Source organism: Sturnira hondurensis, unplaced genomic scaffold, assembly GCF_014824575.4.
Source record: "Sturnira hondurensis isolate 20B ecotype Veracruz unplaced genomic scaffold, ASM1482457v3 Scaffold0016915, whole genome shotgun sequence".
Classification (NCBI taxonomy): Eukaryota; Metazoa; Chordata; class Mammalia; order Chiroptera; family Phyllostomidae; genus Sturnira; species Sturnira hondurensis.
Genome location: NW_028089546.1, coordinates 733,394 through 747,874, shown reverse-complemented (window position 1 = coordinate 747,874; position 14,481 = coordinate 733,394). Strand labels below are relative to the sequence as shown.

General features: G+C 38.2%; 1 protein-coding gene across 1 annotated transcript; it reads left to right on the top strand.

The window, feature by feature from the left end:
- Positions 1-3,796: 3,796 nt before the first annotated feature.
- LOC119001587 (olfactory receptor 481-like) lies at positions 3,797-12,778 on the top strand. The gene is made up of 2 exons (XM_037066993.1): positions 3,797-3,805; positions 11,840-12,778. Exons 1-2 carry the CDS (start codon positions 3,797-3,799, stop codon positions 12,776-12,778), a joined length of 948 nt encoding a protein of 315 aa, XP_036922888.1.
- The last annotated feature ends 1,703 nt before the right edge of the window (positions 12,779-14,481 follow it).

The following is a 14,481-nucleotide window of genomic DNA, read 5'->3' as shown; positions in this document are numbered from 1 at the left end:
TGAGATCCCATTTGTTTATTCTTCGTTTATGTCCCTTGCTCTAGGGGATGTATCAATAAAAATATTCCTGTGTGGAATATCTGAGATTTTCTTGCCAATGTTGTCCTCTGGGGCTTTAATGGTTTATAGCTTATATTTAAGTCTTATATTTAAGTCTTTTATCCACCTTGAATTTATTTCGGTGTATGGTGTAAGTTGGTGCTCGAGTTTCATTTTTTTGCAGGTAGCTGTCCAGTTCTCCCAACACCATTTGTTGAAAAGGCTATCTTTACCCCATTTTATGTTACTGCCCCCTTTGTCAAATATTAATTGACTGTAGAGTGTTGGGTTTATTTCTGGGTTCTCTATTCTGTTCCATTGGTCTATGTGCCTGTTTTTATGCCAGTACCAGGCTGTTTTGACTACAGTGGCCTTGTAATACAGTTTGATATCAGGTATTGTGATCCCTCCTACTTTGTTCTTCTTTCTTAACATTGCAGCTGCTATTCAGGGTCTTTTATGGTTCCATATAAATTTTTGAAGTGTTCTCTGCCTGTGAAGTATGTCATTGGTACTTTAATGGTATTGCATTGAATCTGTAAATTGCTTTAGGTAGTATGGACATTTTGATGATGTTAATTCTTCTAATCCATGAACATGGTATATCTTTCCATTTGTTTGTGTCTTCCTTGATTTCTTTCTTCAGTGTTGTGTAGTTTTCTGTATACAGGTCTTTAACCTCCTTGGTTAGGTTTATTCCCAGATATTTTATTTTTGTTTTTACTATATCGAATGGGATTTTTTTTCTTGATTTCTGCTTCTGCTGTTTCATTGTTGTTATACAAAAATGCCTTTGATTTCTGGATATTGGCTTTGTATCCCACTGTTTTGCCAAATTCATTTATTAGTTTGAACAGTTTTTTGGTAGAGTCTATAGGACTTTCCATGTCCACTATCATGTCATTTGCAAACAATGCCAGTTTTGTTTCCTCCTTTCCTATTTGGATGCCTTTCATTTCCTTTTCTTGTCTGATCACTGTGGCAAGAATTTCTACTACTATATTGAATAGAAGTGGTGAAAGTGGGCAACCTTGTCTTCTTACTGATCTTATTGGAAAATCTTTTAGTTTTTGCCCATTGAGTATGATGTTGGCTGTAGGTCTTTCATATATGGCCTTTATTATATTGAGGAATGCTCCCTCTATTCCCATTGTTCTGAGTACCTTTATCATAAATGGGTGCTGCACCTTATCAAAAGCTTTTTCCGCATCTATTGATATGATCATGTGGTTTTTTTCCTTGCTTTCGTTTATGTGATGTATTATATTTACTGATTTACGAATATTGAACCATCCTTGCATCCTGGGATGAATCCCACTTGGTTGTGGTGTATGATCTTTTTGATCATATGTATATTATTGGATGCGATTTGCCAATATTTTATTGAGGATTTTAGCGTCTATGTTCATTAGCGATATTGGCCTAAAGTTTTCTTTCTTTGTTGTGTGTCTGTCTGTCTTTGGAATTAGGATGATGCTGGATTCATAAAAAGAGTTTGGGAGGTTCCCATCATTTTGGATTTTTTGGAATAGTCTGTGAAGAATAGGGGTTAGCTCTTCCTTAAAAGCTTTGTAGAATTCTCCTGTGAAACCATCTGGTCCAGTACTTCTGTGTGATGGGTGTTTTTTGATTACTGCTTCAATTTCATCTGCTATTATTGGTCTGTTCAGGTTTTCTGCTTCTTTTTCATTGAGTTTTGGAAGATTATATTTTCCTAGAAATTTGTCCATTTCACCTAGATTTTCAAAGTTCTTGGCATACAATTCTGCATAGCAATTTCTTACATTCATTTCTATTTCTGTGGTATCAGTTGTAATCTCTCCTCTTTCATTTCTGATTGTGTTCATTTAGGACATCTCTCTTCTTTTCTTGATGGACCTACTTAAAAGTTTGTCTATTTTGTTTATCTTTTCAAAAAACCAACTCCTGGGTTCCTTGATGCTTAAATTTGTGCTTTCAGTCTCTATGTCATTTAATTCTGCTCTGATCTTGCTTATTTCCTTCCTTCTACTCGCTTTGGGCTGTCTTTGTTGTTGTTCCTTGAGTTCTTGCAGGCGTCGGGTTAGGTTGTTTGTTTGAAATGTTTCTATCTTCTTTAGGTAAGCCTGTATTGCTATGAACTTCTCTCTCAGGACTGCCTTCACTGTATCGCATAAGTTTTTGTTTGTTGTGACTTCATTTTCATTTGTTTCCACAAGCTTTTTTATTTCTTCCCTAATTTCTATCTTGACCCATTCGTTGTTTAATAGCATACCATTCAGTCTCCATGATTTTGCATGTTTGGATTTTTTCCTGTAGGGTTAGTTTCCAATTTCAGCCCCTTGTGATCAGGGAAATTGCTTGGTATGATTTCTATTTTCTTAAATTTGTTGAGTCTCGTTTTGTGTCTTATCATGTGGTTTATCTTTGAAAATGTCCCATGTGAATTTGAAAAGAATGTGTATTTAGCTTCTTTCGGATGGAGGGCTCTATATATATCAATTAGGTCCATTTCATTTAGGGTGTCGTTTAATGCTACAATATCTTTGTTGATATTTTGTTTGGAGGATTTATCCATTTTAGACAGTGGGGTGTTAAAATTCCCTACTATAATTGTGTTGCTGTCAATATCTTTCTTGAGGTCCTCTAGGATTTTCTTTATATATTTGGGTGCTCCTATGTTGGGTGCATATATATTTATGATGTTAATGTCTTCTTGATGGATTCTTCCCTTGAGTAATATGAAGTGACCTTCTGGGTCTATCTTTATGGCCCTGTTTTTGAAGTCTATTTTGTCTGATACAAAAATTGCTACCCTGTTTTTTTTTTCTTGTCTATTTGCTTGGAAAATTTGTTTCCATCTTTTCACTTTTAGTCTGTGGTGGTCTTTTGACCTCAGGTGGGTCTCTTGTAGGCAGCATATGTGTGGATCATGCTTTCTTATCCATTCAGCTATTCTATGTCTTTTAAATGGTGCATTTAATCCATTTATGGTTAAGGTTATTATTGAAAGGTACTGATTTATTGCCCTTTATGTATCTGTGTTCCTCTCCATCTCTCTCTTTTCCTTCCTTTCCTTAAAGCAGCCCTTTTAGTAATTCTTGTAGAGCTGGTTTGGTGGAGGCCTATTCTTTTAGAATTCTTTTGTCTTGGATGCTCTTCATTTGGCCTCTCTTGATTGAGAGCCTTGCTGGGTAAAGTAGCCTTTTTTGTAGGCCTGGTTCTCGTTACTTGGAATATTTCTTGCCATTGTCTTCATGCTTGGAATGTTTCCATTGAGAAGTCAGTAGCCAGCCTTATTGGGACCCCATTGTATGTTACTTCCTTTTTCTCCCTTGCTGCCTTTAGGATTCTCTCTTTGTCCTGGAGTTTTGCCATTTTAATGATGATGTGTCTTGCAGTAGGCCTCTTTGGGTTCCACCTGATTGGGACTCTCTGCAATTCCTGGATTCATGTGACTTTATCTCTCCTCAACTTAGGAAAATTTTCTGTTATTACTCTTTCAAGTAGGTTTTCTCTCCCTTGTTCTTCTTCTTCTCTTTCTGGTATTCCTATTACTCAGATATTATTACATTTCATATTGTCTTGCATTTCTCTTAAACTTTCCTCATTTGTTCTGATTCTCTTTTCCATTACTTGGTCCATCTGGGAGATTTTTTCTACCCTGTCTTCGAGCTCACTTATGCGGTCTTCCGCCTCATCGATCCTACTCTTCATACCTTCCACTGTGTTCTTCAGTTCAGAAATTGTATTCTTCATTTCCTCTTGGCCTTTACTGATGGCTTGTGTTTCCTTTTTCATGTCGGTATCATTTGCAGAGTTCATTGTAGCTCCCCTGTAGTTTCTGGTAACTCGTTGTAAGCTCTTTGAATTTCCTGTTAACCAGTGCTTTAAATTCAATATCTGACAGTTGGCTTGCCTCTATTTCATCTAACATTCTTTCTGAGACTTCCTCCTTTTCTTTCATTTGGGGATTGTTTCTTTGTCTTCCCATTGTTTGTGTTGCTCTTTTTGTTGGCCTCAGCTTCTTAAATTGATCTGTTCTGGTTCCCTGGGTTTATGGTGTGAACTTCTATGGTAGGATGCCTGTGCAATTCAGTGGTGCAGTCTCCTGCAGGTATCTTGGTGTTCTCCTCTTCCACCTACTCCTCTTGTTGATTTCCAGCTGGTCAAACCTTTTCTTCTGGTCTCACTAGCTGTAGCAGCCTGAGGGGCTATTAGTGTGGCCTTTCTCTCATCTAGGTGAACCCAGCAGGTCTTGCCAGTGCCCTCCCAAGATCCAGGCTGGCGCTGCTCTCCCATGCCCCACTGAGAGCAGATTTTTCCCCAGGCTTCCAAGCCCTGGCCTGGTGTGAGGGCGTGGGCTCCCAGCCAGGCTTTCCTGGTCTCGCAGGCTTGGGCTTGGACTTTTCCCAGTGCTGTGGCTGCACACACAGGGCAACTCACAATTCTTCCAAGCCAGCAGCCACAGCCTGACTCCCGGTGCTTCTTAGTCTGCGCTGGCTGGGTAGGGAGGGAGCTGGCGACTGGCATCGTACCAGGGGCTCTGCCAGTAGCCCGCAGCTACCTGAGACTGTGGGAGTGCCGGCTCAGGTCCCGTACTACCATGAATGCATGGGCGACTCTCAGTTCTCCAAGCCGGCAACCACAGCCTGACTCCACAGGTTATCAGAGCTCTCTGGTTTGCTTCCCAATGCCCACTCCTCTCTCTGCCACTACAGGCAAACCCATCTCTTCTGGTGTTTTCCAATCTGCACCCTGCTGGTTAGGGAGGGTGCTGGTGACTAGTTCTCTCCCAGGGTTGTTGTTGCCAGCCCTCATCTCTCAGAGACCAAGGCAGCCTGACCAGGGCCCTGGCGCAGCCCCGCAGAGGGCCTGTACCTGCTGAGCTGTTCCCTCCTACCTTGTTGATCTGTGGTTGTCTCCTCTCCTCAACCTCTGGTCATTCAGTGTCTGCTACACTTTCTGAAGTCATGCCTTCCTATATGCTGGATCCCTGTTGAGTATCCGCTGAGCTCCTCCGCCAATCAGCCTGGTTTTCCTCTGGCGAGTGGAGGGAAGTGAAATCCTTTGTCCTATTCCGCGGCCATCTTCCTCAGTCCCAATCAGGTTTCTTTTGCTTAAGTTTATTTCTCTGCTGACCATCTTCTGTGTCTACTAATGCTGGGAATACCCTTCTCATTCTTCCTTTCCCAACATTCCTGGAATTCCTGGACATAACTAAAGTTTTTCTTTTCACAGGAATCCTGCCATTTGCATTCTAAGGCTCATAAGGTAAGGGAAGGAGAATTACTTCTTTCTTTTCAGTTTCCCTTTGTTTCTCCTGTCGTTTCCAAATTGTCCCCTCCTTTTCAAGACCGGATATTTTATTTATTTATCTTTAGAGGAGAAGGGAAGGAGAGAGGGAGAGAAATATCAATGCATGGTTGCCTCTCGTGCATCCCGTGCCGGGAACTAGGAACTGGCCTGCAACCCAGGCATGTACCTTGACTGCGAATCGAACCATGATCATTTGGTTAGCAGGCCTATGCTCAATCTACTGAGCTATACCAGCCAGGTCAAGACCGGATATTTTAAAACAACCCTTCATTGTTTTTGATTGCCATCATGGTGTCCTCTATAGTTCTCTTAAAGTTTCTATAAATAATAACAGTGATTTTCCTTAATTATATTACAGTTGAACTCACAGTCTCTATCTTTCACTTGCCTTCAGTTTCGTGTCCCCTCCTGTGACAACAGGAGCTTAACAGGTGTCTATAAAGACAATTGGCGACTCTCATCCAGGGTTTGGATTAAGCTGGCAGCTTGAGAACACACCACATCAAACAAGAATCATTTTCAGTGTTTTCCTTTGGTAGGAACTTATGAGGGAATATCTGGGCCCAAGGGCCATAATCCAGGTGGCTGGTAACATCCAGGAAGAATGAGAAGCAGACAGGTCCTGATATCCAGCCCCTAGGACTTGCTTCCTGACAGTATGTCCTGTCTCTATCTCAGGGCCACTGAGTTGGCTGTGGTAAATGTTTATGTCATTCATATAAAGGCTAGTAGATAATCAGAAGTACAAAGCTGAGAAAACAATAAGAAAGAGCTAATCATTGAGGGGGGAAAAAAGCAAGACCATGAAAGGGAGGCACTACCTGTAATCATCAGAAGATCCAACTCTCAAGGAAATGAGGTGGTAAATTAATTAGAATAAAGACTTTAGAACAATACAATTTATATACTCAGAGGAATATCAGAAACTATTGCATAGTAGGAACCAACTTGAGATAGTAGAAAATAAAAAGGTATTGTTGGAATAAACAACAAGCCCTCAGCAGGTGGGTTAAACATCAAAACAGACACAAGAAAGATACTCTAGTGAGAAGGAAATATGCCCAAGGTGCAGCCCAAAATGTCAAAGAGATGGAAAGAATGAAAGGAAGATTAAGAGGTGGAGAAGATAGATCACGAAGTTCCAGCAACCAGCTAGTGGGAGTGGCAGGAGAGAGAGTGAGAATGGAGGAGTGGGAATGGAACAGCAATACAAGTGAAAGAATTAAAGAAAAAATTCAGTGCTGAACATAGACAAGAATCCTCAGGTAGAAAGGTCCCCTTAAGTACAAGTTGTAAAGAAGGACAAGAAAGCACTGTTGTCAAAAGTGTGTGATAAAATATAGAGCATATCATCAAAAGTTTCTATAAATAATAACAATGAGCTACAGAAGAAAAAACATTGACATCAGACTTTTCATCAGCAACATGGGAGGCAGGAAGATAAGGAAGCAACTCCAAGTTGTGAGATGGAAAGTTATTATGTATGTAGAATTTATACTTAAATGATATGTTATTCAAGCAGGAGGGAATATAAAGACATTTTTATGGCATGGAGGAACTCAGCAATTTTACCAATCACAAGTCGTATCTTTTTGGATGAAGAACAAGAGAACCTAAGGGCAAGAGTGAGCAAAGGAACAAATAAAGGTCTAAATAATTGTGGATAAGAAATAATCATTTGAGCTGAGTATCCTAATGAGCTGAGAAGGAAGGGAGGGAGATGTAGGCATGCTCAGATCTTTCTCTAATTTGATGGTAGAATATAGAAACTAATTAATTCCAGAGTTGGTAAGAAAATGTGAATGCAGTGTTAAAGCTTGAAGAGTTTTAACTATTAGAGGAGTAGAAATAAGATGCATGTATTCAATTTTTAGATTAAACATAGTGTAAAGAAAATTGATTCAACCTAAGTAAAACGAATAATGATAGGAAAACATGGTAAATAAAACACTTGAATCAGATCTGTGATATTAAATCATGTTCACAGCATATAAACAAATTTGATCATATCAACAATTAATTCAGGAGTGAGGGAATGTGTACTCTGAGATACTATTGATGGGAAATAAATTGACATATTTTAGAAGGCTTTATAAAAGAACAGATGTCATTCACATGAAAGTTATAGCAGTACTTAAACATTTGTATACCTAATTACAGTGTTTAAATTATTTAAATAAAAATCTGATAAGAATGAGAAATTTTTCTTTTCTTTCTTTCTTTTCTTTCTTTCTTTTCTTTCCTTCCTTCCTTCCCTTTCCTTTCTTTCCTTTCTTTCTTTCTTTCTTTCTTTCTTTCTTTCTTTCTTTCTTTCTTTCTTTCTTTCCTTCCTTCCTTCCTTCCTTCCTTCCTTCCTTCCTTCCTTCCTTCCTTCCTTCCTTCTCTCTCTCTCTCTCTTTCTTTCTTTCTTTCTTTCTTTCTTTCTTTCTTTCTTTCTTTCTTTCTTTCTTTCTTTCTTTCTTTCTTTCTTTCTTTCTTTCCTTTCTTTCTTTTCTTTCTTTCCTTCTTTCTTTCCTTCTTTCCTTCCTTCTTTCTTTCTTTCTTTCCTTCTTTTCTTTCTTTCTTTCTCCTCCCTTCCTTCCTTCCTTCCTTCCTTCCTTCCTTCCTTCCTTCCTTCCTTTCTTCTGTTATAGTTGTCCTGCCCTTTTCCCCATTGCTCTTCCCTCTCCTGTCTCCCTCCATGCCCATGGTCAATCCCCCATGAGTCCTGTATTCATGAAAAATTGAAAAATCAACAACCATAATGCAAGGCTTTCAAAAATTGGTAGGTAAAATAAAAAATTGATCTACTAGATTACTAACTTAAAGCACAACTTTTAAAATTATGCTCATTTTCTTTAAATGTAATTTGGCAGTATGTATAGGAATTGAAGTTATGCAAACCTTTTGAACCAGTAATTTTACTTTGTAGACTACATCCAAGGAAACAAACCAGTGTATGAGCACAGTGAAGCATTAGCAGGGTTATAGATAAATAGGTAATTTGAGGTACTTTGAATAATTACAAAGAATGAAGGAAATTAATACATATTTACATGGAGTTATCTAAAAACCATTTTAAACAACACAACTTCAGAACTATACAGACAGTAACATTGCTTATGGAAGACCACATGGAAATGAGGAACAAGGAAGAAATTCTTGGCTTATGTGGAAAGGGAGATTGGGAGAAAGATAAATATAGGGCAGAGGAAGGAATGATTGCAGTAACTGCATCTCTGTGTTTAAAGAGTCCAGTCTTGGGGTGGGATGGAATCTGTATGGTAAGTGGGAAATGCCAAGGCTGATGAATTAAGTTGTGGGTCACTTTTACACAAAGGTGTCATGGTTTGTCCTGCAGCTCTCTGAGGTGCCGCTAAGTATGAACCACAGGACAGTGGTTCTAGGTCAGAGCTGCTTCTCAGGAATATCACAGATGATTAAAGCATAGCCTACATTAACTCTGTTGCTCCAAGTCAAGTTTCAAAATGAATTAGATCTATGCACTGAGATACTCGTATGCAAATAATGAAGGGGATAAATGAAGCCTCTGAGACCTTAATGAACATCTTGGGCAGCACGGTGGTGCAGGTGTGTGTGAACACACCTGATTATTCCCATCTCGTTATGTTCCTCCCACTGGGTCTTCAGAGGAATGCTAGCAAACCTGTGCATGTCTGGTGTGAGGTACTTAACGTCTTGTATTCCAAACGGTCCTAATTCCTGCATAAAGAAGCCCTGTTATACAGAGATGATTCCTGGAGTCTCTCCTCCTTATAATATTTGACCAGCAGGTAAGACTTGTTATTGATTTTTAAATGTCTTGTGCATTTGTAGTAGAAGCTAATGGTTGCTTATTTAAAATGTATTCTCATTCATTTATTGCCACCCACTTTAGGTGTTTTGACGTAACATCATCTCATTTAACAGTGATTATGAGAGGTAAATTTTCTATTACTTTTTAAAAATAAGGAAATTGAGTCTCAGGTGGGTTATATAACTTTTCCGGATCACCCAGCTGTTCATTGGCAGATCTGGAATTTATCCCCCAGAGCTTTTGGCTCTGAAATTTTATTTTACTTTGATTATAGCACTGTGTGCTGTGCTTTCCACATCATGCCAGTACTCATGTTTTGAATTTGAGTCTTTCATATGCTTATTTTCTCCTAAAAATAGAAGATTTATTCCATATTTGTGTCTTTTAAACCTCTGACACAACCCTAGGACTAATTAATGAGAAGAGAAATTTCATATTCTTACATTAATGTGTCAAATTAATTCATATAAAAGGTGATTCAATACAGTGGTTTTAATGATCATTGCATAGAGTACATGTTTTTCATCATAGTAGTGGTGAGTGGTAGGGTTCTGGTAGTTATTTACCTCTGTATATTGTAAAAAAAAATTTTTGATGTTAGCATCCTTTAAAAAGTAGCAAACAGTCCATGTAGCAGTTCAGGAGTCAGCACATGGTTAACTCCATTGCTTTCAAAAACTGCCATTTTTTCTCTCTCAAGTAACAGGCTTATGCTATTTGATAGTCGTAGTTCCAATGTATTATTTGATATTTGATAATATTTTTGATTTGATAGTACCTCCTAATTCTTTTCAGTGTTTGGTACTTGTTTATTTAGTGACCTGGCTTGCCTCTTACTGAGTTGATGGGTTGACCTCAAAACTATGGGTCGTTAGGTTGAGCTTCTCTTTTTAAAAACCTTATGTTGGCATTGTCACCACATTTCTCTTGACTCAGCTTCACATTCACCTCTAACCCATCAAGTGCTTCAGTAACCTTGATTACTGCCACCTTGGCCAGCACCATATTGCACCTAGACTACTACAGCATTCTAACAGGTCTTTCAGTTAACTCCTACTTCTCTGCAATTTAGTCCCCTTAGAGTAAGGATCAGAGTTACCTTGTTATGTGAATTAAAATGTCACATTGTTTACAATTTTGCATTGTCTTCCTGTTTGCACTTAGGGTAATGTTTAAACTCCCATCATTGCTCCTGCCTAGTTCTGGAGTTAATCTTGTTTTGCTCTTTTCATCCTCATTGGCTTGCTTTTCTTCAAATGTACAAAGCTGTCATTTCTCAGGGCTCTTGCACTGGCTGGTGCTCTTCCCTTCTACCTAGTATAGTTGGTTTGTGTCATTTATGCTTTATTTTAAATGCTCCTGCGCAGAGAGATTTCTCCTGACCAGTTTAAAATTAGCTACGCAGCTCACATGGGTCTAAACCCTTATCTGCAGCTATGCCTGCACAGCTGTTAAAGCACAAGGTCCTCAGTTGGGGAGACTGGAACTGTCTCTAGACTGTTTCAGTTCTGCTGAAGCTTACTTTGCTGATCATCAGCTCTCATGTCATTTTTAGTTTGGTGGAGGTTTCCTTTATTACATGGAAGCTCATTTCTGCATTCTGAACATTTAAAAATACTTAACTTATGAATTTATCTAAATAGTTTGTTGAAAACATTTTAGGCTATTTTATGTTCACAGTATTGCTTAAAATGGAAATCTGCTTTCGTTTTAGTTTTTGCACTCTTTTTAATAAACCCACTCAAGTTTTTGTTAGGTGAACTTTCATTTGTTATGTATTACTTTTTGTTCTCACATGGTTGGCTTAAGATAAGCATGCAGGCATTTTGTCAGCATATTCTAATAATTTGTTATTCATACATTCAGCCACTGTAATACAATGGATCCTTGTGTTAGGTCTGTGTAGTGCCTAAAGTATAGTTAATGACCCATAGCGGATTTATTTCTCCTGTTGCTCTCAGGATTACACTCTACATGCAGCTTCATTTACAGCCCATCTGTAACTACATTAATCAGGTTAAGATATGTTATGCTCTTGTACCAAATTAACTCTGGAAACTCAGTGTGGTCCAATACAACATAGGTTCATTTGTCACCTCTAGTGTATTCCAGTGTATTCTCCACATTCCCTCAATTTGCAGACTGGTGGAGGTAGTACTATTTTATAATGGTTTCATGTAGAATATGGCACTGGAAGAGAAGAGTTGTCTACTGGTAATTTAATTTGATCCAGAAGAGACCCATAGTTCACTGGCATACATACTTTACAGTCTCATCTAACTATGAGGGGTCTGGGAATAGTGGTCTTAAATGTGGTCAAGAAATAGGTGCAATTGGATATTGCTAAACACTGTCATATGATCAATCACTTGACCTCTCTGGTTCTCATCAGGTTCTCAATGCATCATCGCTGTATATGTTTGTTCATAACTTAATCAAAGAATGCAAACATGAGCACTGTGTTCTGATCTGCCTCATTGGTCTCTTGTGAGGATCTTTGGCCTTATGTTAATGGACATTAATATTCTCAAATTATGTGGAATATAAATGTGTTTGGAAACATTTGTAAAATCTAAGCATTAGAGAAAAGTGAAATCTATGTTTTGGTTTTTAATATCTTGAATGGTAAATACAGTGATTCTAAGATTATTTAATTTGTTGTAATATCCACCAGTTTTTATTTCAATAGGCATTGTTCCAGATAAGATGAAGACTGAAAACCACACAATGGTGAAAGAATTCATTATTTTGGGGTTAACAAATGACCCTTTACTTTGTTCCATCCTCTTTGTGGTTTTTCTAGGAATATATGTTGCTACCATCTTGGGCAATATCAGCATAATCATGTTAATCCAAAGAAGCCCTCAGCTTCACACCCCGATGTACCTTTTCCTGAGACATCTGGCCTCTGTAGACATTCTGTATTCCACATCAATCACACCTATTATGATTGTGAGCTTTCTAAAAGAGAGAACTACAATCCCTGTCACTGGCTGCATAGCCCAGCTCTGTTCTTCAGTTACACTTGGGACAGCTGAGTGCTTCCTGCTGGCTGCCATGGCCTATGATCGCTATGTGGCCATCTGCTCGCCACTGCTCTACTCCACACACATGTCTCCCAGGGTCTGTATCATCCTATTAGTTGTTTCCTATCTGGGTGGATGTGTGAATTCTTCAACATTTATGGGCTGCTTATTGACTCTGACTTTCTGTGGACCTAATAAAATCAACCATTTCTTCTGTGACCTTCTACCCCTAGTGAAGCTTTCTTGTACCCATATTTATGTTGCTGAAATATCTCCTGCCATCTCATCTGGGTCAATCGTTGTACTCACACTGTTTGTCATAGTCATTTCATACCTGTACATCTTCCACTCCATCCTGAAGATGCGCTCTACTGGGGGAAGGCACAAGGCCTTCTCCACCTGTACCTCCCACCTCACTGCAGTTACTCTCTACTATGGAACTATTACCTTCACTTATGTCATGCCCAAGTCCAGCTACTCAACTGACCAGAACAAAGTGGTGTCTGTGTTCTACACAGTGCTGATCCCCATGTTTAACCCTCTCATCTACAGTCTGAGGAACAGAGATGTGAAGGAGGCCCTGAGAAAATGGATGGCGAGAAGACATTGGTCTTGTTGAAAGAAATTCAGTGTGATTCCAGAAACTGCAAAATGATAGTGTTTGGGAACACATGATGGATGTTTATGTTGTCTGCTAGCCCTATCCTTTTATGTGAAGAACTATCTCAAAAATAAAGTACTAGTTTGTTAATTAATGATAACTTTTATTTATAATTTTCTAGTCACCAAATATATCATTTTTATGAAAATCTGCTGATCTTAAATTACATGTCTGTAATTTACGGTTAAGATATATAGATAATATAGTTTCACTTTATCTCTCCTTTGTTCATTATTTAGGAAATCTATGATTACAGGGTGTCTCCTTTTTTGTTAAGTTAAATATCTTTAGAAAGTCTTGTATGTTAGCCTCTTAGAAAGCATTATGTCCTAAATGGAAGTGCAACTGTTGGTGTATTAACAGTCCAGGTCACTTTCTCTGGAGGACTTGGCCCCTCTTATACAGGGTTATCATAATCTTTGGAAGTAGTGATCCCACAGTGTTGCCACTGGGAGACTCAATCCGGGTCACAGTGAAGGAACCCTCAAGGCTTAGCTTTGAAAGTTATTTAAAAACTCTATCGTAAATGTTCTTATCATACATTAAAAATAATTATCTGAGGGGATGGAGGTGTTAACTAATTATATTGTAGTCATTTTACTATCTCTGTTTATACACACACACATATATATGCACACACACACACACTCTGGTTTCTCTTCAGATTGTATAAATCTTTCGCCATTTACCATTTTACTAAATATACATATCTGTTAAATTTGATGCATATATCTCAAATTATCACATTGTATGCCTTAAACTTATACATTTTATGTATCAATATCTCAAGGAAGACGGGAAAAGACAGAAATAGGAAGCCTGAATACACCAATCACATAAACCAATTGAATTAAATAGTCAAATACCTCCCAATACAGAAAAGCCCAAGAAAATTTGGCTTCATGAGTGAATTCTACCAAACATTTAAAGAAGAATTAATGCTAATTCTTAGACTCTTCCAAAAACAATAGAAGAAAAGGTAACAAACAGTGCTAGACTCATTTTGTGAGTCCAGTATCATCCTTAGAACACTGCCATACAAATACACCACAGGAGTCGTCTTCTTCGTGATTATCCTATGTATCCACTTGGTGACCATTCTAATCTTAGCACACAGTTTCTAATCTTAGCTTTTCCTCTAAGATTAGAAACAAAGCAGCAATGCTCAATCTTGCCACTTCTATTCACCATAGTACTGGTCTTAGCCAGAGCATTACACGAGAAAAATACATAAAAGGTATCCAAATCTGAAAGGAAGAGGTAAAATTGTCCTTGATGGCATGATCTTACATAGAGAAAACTCCAAAGACTCTATCAAAACACTGTTTGAATAAACAAATTCACTAAAGTTGCAGGGTACAACATCAACATACAAAAATCACTTGCAGTTATTTACAGCAAACTGTCTCAAAAAAGGCATGAGGAAATAATCCCATTTATAATAACAACCAAAAGAATATCTAAGGATAAAGTTAACTAAGGAGGTGGAAGAATTGTGAAAATTTCAAAATATTGAAAAAAGAGATTAAACAAGACTCAGACAAAGGTAAAAGCATCCTTTGTTTTGGGGTTGGAAGACTTACTATTGTTATAATATCCATACTACCCTAAGCAGAATCAGTGCATTCCTATCAAAATCCCTTCAGAAGTTTTATAGAAAT